The sequence below is a fragment of the Oncorhynchus kisutch genome, linkage group LG8, assembly GCF_002021735.2.
Source record: "Oncorhynchus kisutch isolate 150728-3 linkage group LG8, Okis_V2, whole genome shotgun sequence".
Taxonomy (NCBI): Eukaryota; Metazoa; Chordata; class Actinopteri; order Salmoniformes; family Salmonidae; genus Oncorhynchus; species Oncorhynchus kisutch.
In genome coordinates, this window is record NC_034181.2 from 9,170,213 (window position 1) to 9,189,159 (window position 18,947).

The 18,947-nt window shown below is 41.1% G+C and overlaps 1 protein-coding gene across 1 annotated transcript; it reads right to left on the bottom strand.

Moving 5' to 3' along the window:
• Window positions 1-6,193: 6,193 nt before the first annotated feature.
• On the bottom strand, window positions 6,194-7,873 carry LOC116374807 (protein C2-DOMAIN ABA-RELATED 1). The gene is made up of 4 exons (XM_031829642.1): window positions 7,781-7,873; window positions 7,080-7,242; window positions 6,567-6,683; window positions 6,194-6,441 (listed from the first exon to the last, which is right to left on the bottom strand). The coding sequence occupies exons 2-4, from the start codon at window positions 7,230-7,232 to the stop codon at window positions 6,310-6,312; spliced, it is 402 nt and encodes a 133-aa protein (XP_031685502.1). The 5' UTR covers window positions 7,233-7,242; window positions 7,781-7,873; the 3' UTR covers window positions 6,194-6,309.
• Window positions 7,874-18,947: the final 11,074 nt, after the last annotated feature.

The following is an 18,947-nucleotide window of genomic DNA, read 5'->3' on the forward strand; positions in this document are numbered from 1 at the left end:
AATTAAAATTACATGATAAGTTTTATCAACTTGTAAGTCGGGGCACCACGGGAAAATATTTAAGTGTTTCTCTATTTCCTGAATTAACTCTTCAGATATTTTCATATCTTATCGATTACAGTCACTTATTAATGTCACTTATTAATGTATTATCACCTCATCAGTCATGTTCTGAATGTCGCAAACCCTTGGATGTCTGCACCAACCCTAGCATAGATCATGAATCAGAGATATACAAATTGGTTTATTCATTTATTTACTAACTAATCAAATCACAGAATTACATAAACACACACACACAATTCGTTCACACATGGGTTACTACATGATACAGAGGAAAAGTCCCTACCGGACAAAACCGATATGACAGATTGGTAGACAAAGGAAAGGGAATGGGGACCAATCAAGAGCAGGAAACTCATAGCTGATAACTATACTCATAGAAATTGCTAATACTTTGAATATGAACAATGGCTCATTAGAAAATAAATAGCAATTTACATATTTACGAGCCTATGTCTTGTCTCTCTCTATGGTCGCCGGTCCATCTGCTAGAAAGTCGCCAGAAAAGTCTCTGGTTGCATTCCCAAGGAGTCACAGTCTGTCGTAGTTGTTCTAACGGATACTTCAGAGTACCATTCAGAACTTTTCTTATATCGGCTGCGTTTACTAAAGTATTTAAACAGCTGCAGTCTGAATAATTGTTCTTTAGTTTATAGAGTTGTAGCCATTTCAATGCGAGGACTCCGTCCTGGCGTTCTCTGACTCTAGTTTTGAATTGCCAACCATTTCAACATGAAGAGACAGCTTTATTTTTTTCTCGTCTTAACCATTCGAGACGTCCGTTTTACCCGTAGGTCTCTTTGGCGCCGAGTAGTACTTCGTTCTCTGTTGAACGTTTCAGAGTTCCAGCCATTTCAACGTGGAACTCCCTGTCCCGGCCTTATCTTGACTAAATGTATATTTTGTCACGAGTCCTTTTATCCTGGAGTAGAAAAGGGCCGTTCCATGACGCCTGATGTAATGTCTGGCTGACGGGCGCGTGGCCACTGACTAGTTAAACTTTATATGAAAATCCATTCTCTCATTTAGAAAGCTAACATCACATTTCATCTTTTTTTATTTCACCTTTATTAAACAAGGTAGGCTAGTTGAGAACAAGTTCTCATTTGCAACTGCGACCTGGCCAAGATAAAGCATAGCAGTGTGAGCAGACAACAAAGAGTTACACATGGAGTAAACAATTAACAAGTCAATAACACAGTAGAAACCAAAGGGGGAGTCTATATACAATGTGTGCAAAAGGCATGAGGAGGTAGGCAAATAATTACAATTTTGCAGATTAACACTGGAGTGATGAATGATCAGATGGTCATGTACAGGTAGAGATATTGGTGTGCAAAAGAGCAGAAAAGTAAATAAATAAAAACAGTATGGGGATGAGGTAGGTGAAAAAGGGTGGACTATTTACCAATAGACTATGTACAGCTGCAGCGATCGGTTAGCTGCTCAGATAGCTGATGTTTGAAGTTGGTGAGGGAGATAAAAGTCTCCAACTTCAGCGATTTTTGCAATTCGTTCCAGTCACAGGCAGCAGAGTACTGGAACGAAAGGCGGCCAAATGAGGTGTTGGCTTTAGGGATGATCAGTGAGATACACCTGCTGGAGCGCGTGCTACGGATGGGTGTTGCCATCGTGACCAGTGAGCTGAGATAAGGCGGAGCTTTACCTAGCATGGACTTGTAGATGACCTGGAGCCAGTGGGTCTGGCGACGAATATGTAGCGAGGGCCAGCCGACTAGAGCATACAAGTCGCAGTGGTGGGTGGTATAAGGTGCTTTAGTGACGAAACGGATGGCACTGTGATAGACTGCATCCAGTTTGCTGAGTAGAGTGTTGGAAGCCATTTTGTAGATGACATCGCCGAAGTCGAGGATCGGTAGGATAGTCAGTTTTACTAGGGTAAGCTTGGCGGCGTGAGTGAAGGAGGCTTTGTTGCGGAATAGAAAGCAGACTCTTGATTTGATTTTCGATTGGAGATGTTTGATATGAGTCTGGAAGGAGAGTTTGCAGTCTAGCCAGACACCTAGGTACTTATAGACGTCCACATATTCTAGGTCGGAACCATCCAGGGTGGTGATGCTAGTCGGGCATGCGGGTGCAGGCAGCGACCGGTTGAAAAGCATGCATTTGGTTTTACTAGCGTTTAAGAGCAGTTGGAGGCCACGGAAGGAGTGTTGTATGGCATTGAAGCTTGTTTGGAGGTTAGATAGCACAGTGTCCAAAGACGGGCCGAAGGTATATAGAATGGTGTCGTCTGTGTAGAGGTGGATCAGGGAATCGCCCGCAGCAAGAGCAACATCATTGATATACACAGAGAAAAGAGTCGGCCCGAGAATTGAACCCTGTGGCACCCCCATAGAGACTGCCAGAGGACCAGACAGCATGCCCTCCGATTTGACGCACTGAACTCTGTCTGCAAAGTAATTGGTGAACCAGGCAAGGCAGTCATCCGAAAAACCGAGGCTCCTGTGTCTGCCGATAAGAATATGGTGATTGACAGAGTCGAAAGCCTTGGCAAGGTCGATGAAGACGGCTGCACAGTACTGTCTTTTATCGATGGCGGTTATGATATCGTTGAGTACCTTGAGTGTGGCTGAGGTGCACCCATGACCGGCTCGGAAACCAGATTGCACAGCGGAGAAGGTGCGGTGGGATTCGAGATGGTCAGTGACCTGTTTGTTGACTTGGCTTTCGAAGACCTTAGATAGGCAGGGCAGGATGGATATAGGTCTGTAACAGTTTGGGTCCAGGGTGTCTCCCCCTTTGAAGAGGGGGATGACTGCGGCAGCTTTCCAATCCTTGGGGATCTCAGACGATATGAAAGAGAGGTTGAACAGGCTGGTAATAGGGGTTGCGACAATGGTGGCAGATAGTTTCAGAAATAGAGGGTCCAGATTGTCAAGCCCAGCTGATTTGTACGGGTCCAGGTTTTGCAGCTCTTTCAGAACATCTGCTATCTGGATTTGGTTAAAGGAGAACCTGGAGAGGCTTGGGCGAGGAGCTGCGGGGGGGGCGGAGCTGTTGGCCGAGGTTGAAGTAGCCAGGCGGAAGGCATGGCCAGCCGTTGAGAAATGCTTATTGAAGTTTTCGATAATCATGGATTTATCAGTGGTGACCGTGTTACCTAGCCTCAGTGCAGTGGGCAGCTGGGAGGAGGTGCTCTTGTTCTCCATGGACTTCACGGTGTCCCAGAACTTTTTGGAGTTGGAGCTACAGGATGCAAACTTCTGCCTGAAGAAGCTGGCCTTAGCTTTCCTGACTGACTGCGTGTATTGGTTCCGGACTTCCCTGAACAGTTGCATATCACGGGGACTATTCGATGCTATTGCAGTCCGCCACAGGATGTTTTTGTGCTGGTCGAGGGCAGTCAGGTCTGGGGTGAACCAAGGGCTGTATCTGTTCTTAGTTCTGCATTTTTTGAACGGAGCATGCTTATCTAAAATGGTGAGGAAGTTACTTTTGAAGAATGACCAGGCATCCTCAACTGACGGGATGAGGTCAATGTCCTTCCAGGATACCCGGGCCAGGTCGACTAGAAAGGCCTGCTCACAGAAGTGTTTTAGGGAGCGTTTGACAGTGATGAGGGGTGGTCGTTTGACTGCGGCTCCGTAGCGGATACAGGCAATGAGGCAGTGATCGCTGAGATCCTGGTTGAAGACAGCGGAGGTGTATTTGGAGGGCCAGTTGGTCAGGATGACGTCTATGAGGGTGCCCTTGTTTACAGAGTTAGGGTTGTACCTGGTGGGTTCCTTGATGATTTGTGTGAGATTGAGGGCATGTAGCTTAGATTGTAGGACTGGCGAGGTGTTAAGCATATCCCAGTTTAGGTCACCTAACAGAACAAACTCTGAAGCTAGATGGGGGGCGATCAATTCACAAATGGTGTCCAGGGCACAGCTGGGAGCTGAGGGGGGTCGGTAGCAGGCGGCAACCGTGAGAGACTTATTTCTGGAGAGAGTAATTTTCAAAATTAGTAGTTCGAACTGTTTGGGTATGGACCTGGAAAGTATGACATTACTTTGCAGGCTATCTCTGCAGTAAACTGCAACTCCGCCCCCTTTGGCAGTTCTATCTTGACGGAAGATGTTATAGTTGGGTATGGAAATCTCTGAATTTTTGGTGGCCTTCCTGAGCCAGGATTCAGACACAGCAAGGACATCAGGGTTAGCAGAGTGTGCTAAAGCAGTGAGTAAGACAAACTTAGGGAGGAGGCTTCTGATGTTGACATGCATGAAACCAAGGCTTTTTCGATCACAGAAGTCAACAAATGAGGGTGCCTGGGGACATGCAGGGCCTGGGTTTACCTCCACATCACCCGCGGAACAGAGAAGGAGTAGTATGATGGTGCGGCTAAAGGCTATCAAAACTGGTCGCAAATAGTTTCATATTTTACCACATTTCACAACATTTAGATGTAAACCCAATAATTGATAAATGTACACAACCAAAGACACAGTAATGTGTATTTCCTTCATGAGTAATGTTTGTTCTTCATGAGATCTCCAAGTGAAACAAACTCAACATGACTGTCCTTTAAGTATCCACAGACCATTCCCAAATTCTCAAAAATCTAAATATTGTTTACCTCTCCAATGTTGGGGATTAGGAGTTATGAGAAGAATGTCTGTTCTCCACAGGCTTTCTCCCTCCAAACTCCATGGCAGCAAAGAGAGTTTCTAGCAGGAATTTATGACTGTTGTAAAACGTGGGGTGGGAGGATCAATTGTGGGCTGGCCTCTGTGAGCACCGGGACATTTCCCGTTGGCCCGAGGGTCGTTTTGGCCTGCCTTGAATAGTCAACTTGACCAGTAATATAGCAAGCAGGAATGAGTTGACGGAGAAGCCACGCATCAGGCCCGACACTCACTCTCTTGCTGAAGTATCCCCGTGCCAAAAATGACATCAGGTCTCTCCGCTCCACACAACAACCTGCTTCTCTGCACAGAACATTTGACATGTCGCACTGTGAAATGGACGGTCAGAAAAGGAAAGTTGGAACGGAGAGGGAGAGAATTAAAAATAGAAATGCCCTTGCCACAGACACAGCTAAATGCTGCAAAATAAGCGACATGTTCGCCAGTAAGGGTCCAGGTCAGTCAAACACACAACACCCAGCATGGCTAGCTAAGTAGCCTAGATGGCAATCGTGACAAAACAGCTGGTAGGCTAAACAGTTTGCACGTCTTACGTGTTCGATGAGGAATTATATCATAGCAATGAGTGCAACATAGCGGTCATAACAACATTGGGTTATGACTCAGGCCACATAAGCGAGGGAAAGTGCACATCCACTGAACAGAGAAACAGGCTACAGTAACGTAACACAGCCTGTGTCACACAGCACAGGCAATGAAAGACCATTAGCGCCATTAGTATTACAAGTTACTACAATCATATACAGCTCGGGGGGAAAATTAAGAGACCAGTCTTTATTCCACAGCTGTATTAATGTAGCCTACTGGTACACTAATGATAGTGAGTATGATAGAAGCAGCAGCAACACTAGAGCTTCAGGTGCTCCTGCAGAACTGGAGGTGCTCAGTTCAGAGTCAGACTCAGAGCAGGAACCTTCAGGTACAACTGAAGAGCACAAACCTAAACATGTAGTTTATGATTTTAATTCATATGTGCTTTATTTATGAGATTATCAGTAGGACTGTAATCAGGGGCAATACCTTGTACATTTGTATGTGCTATGATTGGTGTATTCCTAGTGAGTTTGAGGGGGCACCCACAGCCATACATTACCTTGAAAGCTCAGTGTTCAGATGGACTTACCAACATGTAGCCTCAAATGTTTGTATTTTGTAATGTGGATAACATTCTTCCCAGATAAACATAGTGCCAAATTTCTAACTAGTTTGGTACCCGTTGCATCAACAAATAGGGTTAGCCTACAGAATTAGCAATCTGGTGGTTTGCATGAACAGGGTGGCCTGGGATAGAGTCAGATTCCCAGCCTGAATTGTTGTTTCAGTCTGCCACTGGGGGGCGTGATACACCCAAAAGGGCCACATCGTGACACTGTAAAAGGTAAATGTTGATTGGTAAAAAAAAGCTTTGACATAAGAGCTCATCTTCTAAGAGAAATCCTAAAACAATTCAGAAACATGATGAAGCCAGACTGAGACCATTTTGCCGTAAAGCACGTTGTTTTAATTGATGCTATAAGGAAGTGAATACACGAGAGAAAGGGTGAGAGAACCAATCAGACACAAGGTCATTCTAACCATAATACTGTTCCATCTAGTGACTGTAGCTGTAGGTGTAGTAGACAGTGCTCATCTTCAGCTGGCAGATCTCAGTATGTGTTCCTGGGCAGATGGTGGTGCTGCAGGTTCCCATGTAGCGATCTGGTCCGATGACATCATCCCACACCTAATCATAATAACAATAGTAAAAATCACCATGATAATCTTCTTCCTCCTCGTCATCATAATAGGGAGTTACATAGTGATTTTCCAGTGCTCAAAACACTTTGCATAGTAAGGTGGGAAACTCACCTGCAGCGTCAGGACAGAGTTGGGAAGGATGTTAACAAAGTTGAACTGGTCGGGCCAAGTGGGGTTGGCCTGTTTCTTCAGAATGCTGCTCTTGCCATGAGATGAGCCGCACCACACCTGAGGAAGAGAATGTTGTCAATAGACTATTAAATTATTATGCATTAAATAGTAAATTGTTAACGTATGAGGAACCAGTATATGTACATTATAATTAATTCATTCATTCGATTGTTCGTTCATTTATTACTTCATCTAACAAGTAAATAGCCAATCACTGACATTTTCATGGTCACATGTCACTGTTGCCTACTCAATATCCAAACAAATGACAGCTGACTGTCTACTGTTTACTGTTTGATTATTGCTGTCTCTCTGTCCTTCTGTGTTATGATGTCTGTCCTGTCTGTAACATCACTGTACTTCTGTTTTATCTCCCCACCTGACAGTTTGTTGTAAATAACAATGTTGCGGTAACTGACTGTTCGGGTTAAAGAAATAAATGAGTAAATTCACCTTGACGTAGGGGTCTGGTTTTGAGAGAAGGCGTCCTTTCAGGTTGGAGGCACGAATATCATACACTCTGATGGGGCCGTCATTCAGGTCACAATGTACAAGAGCCAGGGTGCATAGCACCAGCAGTCCCAGGTACAGAGAGAGAGAGGCCATGGTACACTGTCTGTGAGAGAGGGGAGGTGACAGGAGGGGAAGATAAACATGTCATAAGAGCTTGAAACTAACACCTCAAACTGTATTCAGAGAGTCAAATTGAGCTGAAAGTTCAGGATATATTATCAGTGTTAAGAGATTAGTCAGTGGAAGAAGAGACGGACAGAGAAATAAATTGAAGATGCACAAGAACAATCCTGAATAAGCAGAAATACAGGCTCTTGTTCAATTGGAGATAGTAGCTTTTCAGAAATGTTTGACATCTACACCAGCGCATCCTGGATGGAGGGAGATGACACTTGATACAGAAACTGTAATGGTGTTACACATTCAGTTCTGACAGCAAACCTGGCTGAGAAGTCTTCCAGTGTACTCAACCAAACAGACAATCAATTTCTATATCTGCCAATCTAAAAGCGCTTTTTGGAAAGCCACTCACTGTCTGCAATCGACTGAATCCCAGCCACAGTCTCCAGAGATAAGAACGGTAAGATGGATGCCATAACAAAGAGAGAGGTAGTAGAACAGCACAACAGATCATGTCTTACCTGGATATTCTTGAGCTGGACGTCTGTCTTCTCTAGTCACCCAACTGCTGAATGTCCTTACTGTGCCATCTAGCTGTTTATAAAGATCTCAGCCCCTCCCCCCCACCCACCCACCCACCCACCCACCAGGTGGTATGATGACCCACAAGTGGTATGTAGGACTACTTAACCAATGAGAGCACACCTTATATTACCACGAGACGTATGGAAGCCTATAACTTGTAACAACAAATTCTGATACTATCTGAAATGCTGATTGAACTAATTGTATTCCAGATCATGTCAAAAGGCCAGCCCAGTGAATCAACAGTTAGGTAAGGGAGAGGACATTGCTAAGAGTGGACGTGGTAAATAGTACTGCATACAATCTGTAATTCTTCAGTAATACCATTAATCATTATATACAGTGCATTCAGACCCCTTGACTTTTTCTACATTTTGTTTCTTTACGGCCTTATTCTTAAAATCATTTAAAAAAAAATCTTAGCAATCTACACTCATTACCCCATAATGACAAAGTGGAAACAGATTATTTGACATTTTACCAAATGTATTTAAAACCTTTTGTGACTAGGGGGCAGTATTTTCATTTTTGGAAAAATAACATTCCCGTAGTAAACGGGATATTTTGTCAGGACAAGATGCTAGAATATGCATATACTTGACAGCTTAGGATAGAAAACACTCTAAAGTTTCCAAAACTGTAAAAATATTGTCTGTGAGTATAACAGAACTGATATTGCAGGCGAAAGCCTGAGTAAAATCCAATCCGGAAGTGCCTCATGGTGTTGCTGCAGCTTCCCACCATGTCATCCCAGGTTGGATCCTAAAGATAACTTATTGTAATATAACATAAGGACTTAATTATCACCATGTGGAAATGTTCCCTTTTATATGGACCTTACCCAGTCACCCTGTCATAATTATACCAACCCCTGACACCACATGTAGATTCACAGCTGGCCAGATCTCAGTAATGTCTCTAAACCAAACCTTATATAGTTCTCAGTAATGTCTCCAAACCAAACCTTATATAGTTCTCAGTAATGTCTCCAAACCAAACCTTATATAGTTCTCAGTAATGTCTCCAAACCAAACCTTATATACTTCTTAGTAATGTCTCCAAACCAAACCTTATATAGTTCTCAGTAATGTCTCTAAACCAAACTGTATAGGGTTCTCAGTAATGTCTCTAAACCAAACTGTATAGGGTTCTCAGTAATGTCTCTTAACCAAACTGTATAGGGTTCTCAGTAATGTCTCTAAACCAAACTGTATAGGGTTCTCAGTAATGTCTCTAAACCAAACCGTATAGGGTTATCAATGATGTCTCTAAACCAAACCGTATAGGGTTATCAATGATGTCTCTAAACCAAACCGTATAGGGTTATCAATGATGTCTCTAAACCAAACCGTATAGGGTTCTCAATGATATCTCTAAACCAAACTGTATAGGGTTCTCAATGATGTCTCTAAACCAAACCGTATAGGCTTCTCAATGATGTCTCTGAACCAAACTGTATAGGGTTCTCAATGATGTCTCTAAACCAAACTGTATAGGGTTCTCAATGATATCTCTAAACCAAACTGTATAGGGTTCTCAATGATGTCTCTAAACCAAACCGTATAGGCTTCTCAATGATGTCTCTAAACCAAACTGTATAGGGTTATCAATGATGTCTCTAAACCAAACTGTATAGGGTTCTCAATGATGCCTCTTGATACTACCCATCCCGGGTTCGGGAGTGTAATCATCAAATGACACTAATTAGCATAACACAACAGACATAAATATTACTAGAAAATATTCCTATTCATGAAATCACAAGTGAAATATATTGAAACACAGCTTAGCCTGTTGTTAATCACCCTGTCATCTAAGATTTTGAAAATATGCTTTACAGCCAAAGCAAGACAAGCATTTGTTTAAGTTTATCGATAGCCTAGCATAGCATTATGACTAGCTAGCAGCAGGCAACCTGGTCACGAAAATCAGAAAAGCAATCAAATTAAATCGTTTACTTTTGATGAGCTTCGGATGTTTTCACTCACGAGACTCCCAGTTAGATAGCAAATGTTCCTTTTTTCCAAAAATATTATTTTTGTTCTTCACGTTTGGCTGAGAAATTGACCGGAAATTGCGGTCACTACAACGGCTGAAATATATTCCAAATTAGCTCCATAATATCAACAGAAACATGGCAAACGTTGTTTATAATCAATCCTCAAGGTGTTTTTCAAATATCTATTCGATAATATATCAACCGGGACTGGTGGCTTCTTAGTAGGATAGAGAGAAACAATGGCCGTATTTGTCCTTTACGCACAAAACACTCTGAGAGACTTCAGCTGACCACTGACGCAATGTTGACGTTCAGGCTCCTTTCTCAAAATAAAAGCCTGAAGCTATGTATTGTGACACTAGACACATTAGGGAAGCCATAGAAAAAGGAATCTGGTTGATATCTCATTCACTGCTCAATAGGGACGCATAGGAACGCAGAGCTTTCTAAATAAGAGTCCCTTCCTGATTGGATTTTTCTCAGGCTTTCGCCTGCAATATCAGTTTTGTTATACTCACAGACAATATTTTTACAGTTTTGGAAACTTTAGAGTGTTTTCTATCCTAAGCTGTCAATTATATGCATATTCTATTCATCTTGTCCTGACAAAATAGCTGTTTACTTTGGGGACGTTATTTTTCCAAAAATGAAAATAGTGCCCCCTAGCTTCAAGAGGCATTACATTATCTGATCTGCTGATTATGAACATAGTCCAAACCTTAGAATAACAGAAAGTTATATTAATAACAGGAAGTTATATTAAACTCAGGTTTAATCCTGAAACATGATGAAGTCAGACTGAGAACATCTTGCCGTAAAGCACAATTTCTTTAATTGATGCTATAAGGAAGTGAATACATGAGTGAAATGGTGAGAGAACCAATCAGACACAAGGTCACTAAGGTCATAGGTTACAGTCAAATGATCATTCTGTTGCACCTGTTCCTTCTTGTAGCTGTAGGTGTAGTAGATGGTGCCTCTCCGATGCACTTACAGTTTCAGATTTTGTAAATATGACAACATTTGTGACTTGTATATTCCATCTTCTTGAATTGCATTAGCTTTGTGAGGTCATTCAAATGTGCCTGTTGCTCTTCTGACTTATTTGTGAGTGACATCACATATTTGACTGCTTTTTTACAGATAGGTTTGTGCAGATTTAAGATACTGAATTCAGATTAGGACATCCTCAGATCTCATGAAAAATAAGTTAAAAATGAATATATCACAATGACTTTTAGAAATGCATCTGTTTGGTATCCTAGCTTCCTTTCCTTGATCCCTTTACTTCCTTTTCTCCTTTCTTTCCCTGGATTCCTCTCCTACTTTCTTATTCCCCTTTCCTTTCCTCCTTCCTTAGCTTCCTTTCATAGCTCCCTTTCATACTATCCTTTCCTACCTTCCTTTATTTGGACTTTCCTACCCTCCATTCCTTCTTTCCTAGCTTCCGTTCCTTGATCCCTTTCCTTATTCTCCTCTGCTCATTTGCTTTCCTAGCTCTCTTTCCTCCTATCCTTTCTTATTTGTGTTCCTTTCCTCCTTTCCTAGCCTCCTCTCCTCCTTTTCTTGCTCCCTTTCCTCCTATATTTTCCTAGCTACCATTCCTCTTTTACTAGCTTAATTCCTTGGTCTTTCACATCTTCCATTCCTCCTTCCCTAGCTTCCTTTCCTTTACTCCTTTTCTCATTTCCTAGCTCTCTTTCCTTTCTTTCCCCTGACTATTGTAGTGTCGTTGTGCCTTCTACACTACTAGTACTGCTACTATTACAGTCATTATAACAGTAGCAGCAAGTCAGTGGCCCTGTGGTAGAATGTCCACCCTGAGATTGGAAGGGTTCAATCCCTGGTCGAGTCAAACCAAACAGAGACTAAAAAAATGTGACCTGATGCCTTGCTGCTTTGACACTGAGAGTTAAAGGGGAAGTGTTTTAGAGTGTTTTCTAACATGCTTTGGAGTGTTTGAGTGTTTTAGAATGTTTTCTAATATGCTTTAGAGTGTTTAGAGTGTTTTTTGTGAGTGTTTGAGTGTTTTAGAGTGTTTTCAAATATGTTTCAGTGTTGTGGACCGTTATAGTGTTTTTGAGTGTTTTCTAACATGTTTGGAGTGTTTAGTGTTTTTTGTGTGTTGTAGAGTGTGTACTAATATGCTTTAGAGTGTTTTAAAGTGTTTTCTAATATGATTTAGAGTGTTTTAGAGTTTTATAATATGCTTTAGTGTGTTTTAGAGTGTTTTCGTATGTGTTTTAGAATGTTAAAGAGTTTTGTTTTAGAGTGTTTTGGAGTGTTCTATATTTTTGGTGTGTTTTATAAGATACTTTAGTGTGGTTTAGTGTTTTAGAGTGTTTTCTAACATGTTTTAGTGTGTTGTGGAGATTTTCAGAGTGTTTTGGAGTGTTTTAGTGTTTCTAAAATGCTTTGGACATAATAGTCATTGGCACACGATGTCTGAGCAAAATGTGACAACCTCATACATACATGTGTACTTTATTGAATAGACAATAAAATACAAGTAAAACACACTCAAAAGTAAGGTCTGGGTGACTTTGTATCTTTCATTCCTGGCCTATTAATATAGACAGCATGTTAGTACTACAGGTGACCTGTCTGACACATGTCCTTTGCAGGCAAATTTTACATACACCTTAGCCAAATACATTTAAACTCAGTTTTTCACATTTCCTGACATTTAATCCTAGTAAAATTTCCCTGTCTTAGGTCGGTGAGTGCTCGGAAAGTATTCAGACCCCTTGACTTTTTCCCCATTTTGTTACATTACAACCTTATTGTAAAATGGATTAAACCGTTTTTTTCCCCCATTATCAATCTTCACACAATACCCCATAATGACAAAGGAAAGATGTTTTTTAAGAAATATTTGCAAATATATAATAAAAGGACATATCAGATTTACGGGACACCTCGACAACATCTGGTGAAATTGCAGAGCGCCAAATACGAATTAAATTGCTATAAATATTAAATGTATATAAAATCTCAAGTGTAATATATCAAAATAAAGCTTAACTTGTTGTTAGTCCAGCCGCCATGTCAGATTTCAAAAAGGCTTTACGGCGAAAGCAAACCATGCGATTATCTGAGGACAGCACCCCGCATACCAACACATGAAAAACAGATTTCAACCAGGCAGGTGCGCCACGAAAGTCAGAAATAGCGATATAATTAATGCCTTACCTTTGATGATCTTCTTCTGTTGGCACTCCAAAAGGCCCCAGTTACATAACAAATGGTCATTTTGTTCGATAATGTCCTTCTTTATATCCATAAAAACTCAGTTTAGCTGGCGATCCTCAATCAATAATCCACTCAGTTTCCCTCCATCAAAATGCTTACAAAATGAATCCCAAACATTACTCAATGTCAAACAATGTCAAACAACATTTATAATCAAACCTTAGGTGTCCTAATATGCAAATAAACGATAACATTTAAGACAGAGAAAAGTATGTTCATTACCGGAAATAAATAAGAATGAAAAAATCCACCCCCTTTGAATCATCTTATCTGGAAGGAGAAAAACATGCTACTTCTACTTTTGTCTATGAAATGTTTTCCACAACGACTAGCTACATTTATTTGTATCACGACACATTTATTTTGGGATTACAATGAGCCAATGAGGATGATATGATGGTGTGTCTCCACATGCCTGACTGAGCAGTGAGGTCATTCCTCAAAAAAAAGGTGTTTGATCAAATAAAGTTATTTTACAAAGACATAAAATGAACAACAGACTTTCAGCATACTTGTAGAGATGGCCACTCAACAAGCTCAGAACTGACAGAAATGACTGACTGGGTGAAGGAAATTGATAGTAAGAAGTTAGAACTCAGCACAGCCTTTGATGTCATTGATCATTAATCTATTGCTGAAAAAACATAGGTGTTATGGATTTGCATCCTCTGCCTTATTATGGATTGAGAGTTACCTATCTAATAGGACCCAGAATCACCTATCTAATAGGACCCAGACTCACCTATCTAATAGGACCCAGAGTCACCTATCTAATAGGACCCAGAGTCACCTATCTAATAGGACCCAGAGTCACCTATCTAATAGGACCCAGAGTCACCTATCTAATAGGACCCAGAGTCACCTATCTAATAGGACCCAGAGTCACCTATCTAATAGGACCCAGAGTCACCTATCTAATAGGACCCAGAGTCACCTATCTAATAGGACCCAGAGTCACCTATCTAATAGGACCCAGAATCACCTATCTAATAGGACCCAGACTCACCTATCTAATAGGACCCAGACTCACCTATCTAATAGGACCCAGGACCCAGAGTCACCTATCTAATAGGACCCAGAGTCACCTATCTAATAGGACCCAGAGTCACCTATCTAATAGGACCCAGAGTCACCTATCTAATAGGACCCAGAATCACCTATCTAATAGGACCCAGAATCACCTATCTAATAGGACCCAGAGTCACCTATCTAATAGGACCCAGAGTCACCTATCTAATAGGACCCAGAGTCACCTATCTAATAGGACCCAGGACCCAGAGTCACCTATCTAATAGGACCCAGAGTCACCTATCTAATAGGACCCAGAGTCACCTATCTAATAGGACCCAGAGTCACCTATCTAATAGGACCCAGAGTCACCTATCTAATAGGACCCAGAGTCACCTATCTAATAGGACCCAGACTCACCTATCTAATAGGACCCAGAGTCACCTATCTAATAGGACCCAGAGTCACCTATCTAATAGGACCCAGATTCACCTATCTAATAGGACCCAGATTCACCTATCTAATAGAACACAGATTGTTTTCATTAATGGAGGCTGACCAGAGCACACATCCTATGATACAGGCTAGAGAACAACAACAGCAGGTCAGCAACAACAGGTTTCCTTTCCAACTCACCACAAAGTCACTACCATAGAAATATCATGAATAGAACGGGTGTCCCCATTGAAGTAAATGATGTGCATTTTCTCAGGTCAGACGGCTGTCTACACTGATCTGTGTGATAGCAAACTCTCAGGGGTTAGCTAAAAATAAGATTAGTCACAATAAGCTATCCTAGCATTCGAAAATGTTACCAAGGCAGCGATGTCCGCTGAATCCCCTTTCATCCTCAAAAGAGTCCGAGTTAATCTTAACAAAAACTATAAATCTGTATCTCATATCGACCAAGTCTTCACAACCTTATTCCACTATCTAATTAAGATATATTCTGGTTGTAGAATCAGTATTTATCAAATTCGAAATGTGCATGAAAATTAGCAATCTAGCTAGCTTGTCAGCCTGCTGGCAGAATCCATCTAAAATGCAGCTCACACACTCATTTAAAAAAAAAACATTTATTTAACTAGGCAAGTGAGTTAGAACAAATTCTTATTTTCAATGACAGCCTAGGAACAGTGGGTTAACTGCCTTGTTCAGGGGCAGAAAAACATATTTTTACCTTGTCAGCTCAGGGATTTGATCTTGCAACCTTTTGGTTACAAGTCCACTAGGATAACTTCCACCCCAAAGTATTCAATGCTGAATCCCTCCACTAGCTAGCTAGTGTAATGAACATTTTGCTTATAGCAAAAAAGAGTTTTCATTATATGACAGTGTATGTTCTGATGTGATTAGTTCTGCAGCACGCTGACAGCTCTAGCTGTGACTGTTATCACGCTGGCCAAATGTAGCGAGGCACAGTGCCAGCTGTCAGTTACAAGCTGATTTCTGACAACAGTCCATTATCTTTGGTGCTGTACAACTTCATCAACAAGCTGGCAAACAAGCTTCTGTAAGGGCCATTCAAATAAGTTTGCTCTAGGCTGCTAGTTGGAGTGAGTTTGCTCAACTGATCGAGCTGATAGAGCATGGTTTGCAGTACTAGCAAGTGCGTCATAGCTACGGAGAGCGCAAGTATAGAGCACCACAACATGCGTTTATTTTAAGTGTTTCCAAATACCCACATGGGAAAAATGAATGGTGGAAAAACGCTTGTATCCATTTCCCTGTTTGACCGTTAGGTGTTATGGGTATTATGACACCTCCACTGTGGGAATCTATAGGTAGCTGTAGCCAGAGGTAGAAGAAGCTAAGCGAGAGGGATCACTGAGCCCAAAATCTGCCTTCTCCAGCAAGTGTCTTTTTGTTTTGTTTTGTTTTTCAGTCACCAAGCGAGGAGTTTTTGTATGGAGGTCAATGAGAGAGTGTCGAATTTGGTTAACAAATAGTTTAATGGCTTATTTGCTACGTGTGGCTTATTTGTTCAAAACGAAGTTTCAGTGTACTGATATAAGTAGGACGGACATGTGACATCCCTGCAACTTGGGGACAAACACTTTAGAGAGCCCTGTAATATCCTGCTAGGATATATTATGTTCAGTATGATTACGTCTAGACTATCACATGCTGCATCCCTGACATAAAGGTCTCGGAAGTTTACGTCAAGTGCACATACATTACTTTTGGGTTGAGATGGTGAGAAATAAACAAGTCAATTCAATATTCGTTGTCAATCCCTTTCCTTTAATTTTAAACACTAAGAGTGACAGTAAAGTGGAAATGTAACATGGTGTCCGAAAGAAAGAAAGAAACTCATAATCAAAATAATAAAATGAGAATCATCTGGCTTTCCAACACAGAGGATGGATTGGGATTCATCAAACTTACCTGGCTCGTGGAGAAAGTTTCAACAGCATGTCCAACTAATGTTCTCTGGATTGTTACGTGCTAAGAACGAGATGGAGAAGTGCAGCTATCTCCTGTTGTGGATTGGGGGGAAATGACGAGATGTATTTAATACGTGGACACTTACAAACACAGAGGCAAAGATAGTGAAAACGTATTATGACAAGTTTGAGGAATATGTCATAAAAGTTTCAAGAAAATCTACATGGAGTTAGCAAGTCCTTCGAGTATTTTGTTACCCAGGTAAAGTTGACAGTTAAAGACTGTAACTATCCAAACAGTGACGAGATGGTTAAAGATCGGATTGTTTTTGCTACGAACTCACATGAAGTGCATGAAAAGCTATTGAGTCATGGCTCATCAGATTTGACTTTGGAAAAGGACATAGACAGTGTCACGCTCTGACATTAGATATCTCTGTTTTCTTTATATTTTGGTTAGGTCAGGGTGTAACGAGGGTGGGTATGCTAGTTTTTGTATTGTCTAGGGTTTTTGTATGTCTATGGGTTTTGTAGGTCTAGGTATTTGTATGTCTGTGGTGGCCTGACATGGTTCCCAATCAGAGGCAGCTGTTTATCGTTATCTCTGATTGGGGATCATATTTAGGTAGCCAATTTCCCTTTTGTGTTTGTAGGTTCTTGTCTATGTGTAGTTGTCTGTCAGCACTCATTTGTTTAGCATCACGGTTCATTTTGGTTAGTTTGTTCAGTGTTCATTCTTATAATAATAAAGAATGTACGCATACCACGCTGTGCCTTGGTCTCCTTCGTACAACGAATGTGACAGACATTGCATGCTCATCCAACTGTACAGAGAGACTGACACAAGAGATCACGTTGGAACAAACATTGAGCAATCATTTGCTTGGACTGGAATTGCACAAAGTTAGATTTAAACTGAATGCAGGTGCCCAGGTGAACATAATACCAGCAACATGTCAACTCACAGGGTGTGGTGGTGAACCACTGGATGTTAAAATGGATCTGACATAAGGACACTGCAGTCATGTTAGAGTTCTACATTCTCAGCACACAAGGGCTTGTCTAGACATGGATTTAATCAAACGGGTGTTGTTTGTCAATGCAAATGCAACACTGAGTGAAACACAGAATGTAACTAACATTATGGAGGAGTTATCTGACATGTTCCAAAGTATAGCAGAACGCAGCACGCCTGAAAGCTCAGCTGGACGTCATAGAGAAAGGCAAAATCGTTGTAAAGGAGACTGAGCCTACAGACTGGATCTTCAGGTTTGCTCCCAGACTGTCAGATGTAAACATACCACTACTTCAGCTCCTGAAACAGAGCAGTGAGTTCGTGTGGGACATAATTCATGACGCTGCGTTCCAGCAGATGAAAGAGCCAGAACCTGTGCTCACCTATTTTGACCCCCACAAGGAATTCAAGTCTAGGCTGAGGTAGTCTCATTACCTAGAATCAAATGTCTGTCATGGGAAATGTTGAAGGAATTTAATTCCTCTGTTGTAATTCCCAATTAAAATTAAACACTGTCAATTCATAAGAATTTGTAAGACCCTTATTTTATAGGAATGGACAGAGCCCGGTGTTAAAAGTCAAGTATCAGCCTTTAATCAAGAGAGTACTGAGTACATACACATTTTACCACAGGTTATAAACTGAAAATGACGTCAGCGTTTTCTAAATGTTCCGTCTCTTCTTGACACTGGTAGAAAGGCTCTATAGCTCTCAAGCCTTCCCTCCTCGCCTAGAGCCAAGGTCAGTCAGTGTAGATAAGCATTCTAGACTGTCTGGATTCATAGTTCATTCATTTGTACCAAGGAACAGACCATCATTGTTCTAAACTCTTGACTACATTCACTACATTATATTCAATACTGGGAGCAAGAGAGAAAATTCATACATGTACAGTAGCATAATAGTATTCTGATTAGTAATCCTGATTGAAATGTATACATAATTAGTCATTATAGATAAAAATCCCCTTAACAGGAAACTAAGCCTAAGAGATTATGGAGGACTGAAGATGACGGTGCAGAATGCCTTGTGAATTTTTGGGGAAATTAATGTCCCTTAAACTGACCAAATAATAGTACTTTTATGCTGATCTGCTCACACCTGGGCAACAACACCCAAACTGGATAATAACTCAAAACAACTTGTAGGGCTAGAGAATTTTATAGACAAACACTATCAACGCAGTCAAAACAAAAACATGGCGGAGAGTAACCACGGAAACAATGGAGAACCAAACTCTAAATGAAACTAAGAGACTCTTCGACTGACACAAGATTGCCTATATTTACTACCCTGTACGGTAAGCGTGGAAACCGAACTACTAAAATCTGTAAATGATCAATTAGACGTGTTGGAGTTAGTTCAGATAGATATACAGTACCAGTCTAAAGGTTGGACACACCGACTCATTCAAGGGTTTATCTTTATTTAGACTATTTCCT

Excerpts from the sequence above, each read along its gene's own strand:
- LOC116374807 (XM_031829642.1), bottom strand. The coding sequence starts at position 7,232 with ATGGCCTCTCTCTCTCTGTACCTGGGACTGCTGGTGCTATGCACCCTG. Across the intron at positions 6,684-7,079 it reads AACCAGACCCCTACGTCAAG|GTGTGGTGCGGCTCATCTCA; the intron begins GTGAATTTACTC and ends TCTCTTCCTCAG. Across the intron at positions 6,442-6,566 it reads ACTCTGTCCTGACGCTGCAG|GTGTGGGATGATGTCATCGG; the intron begins GTGAGTTTCCCA and ends TATTATGATTAG.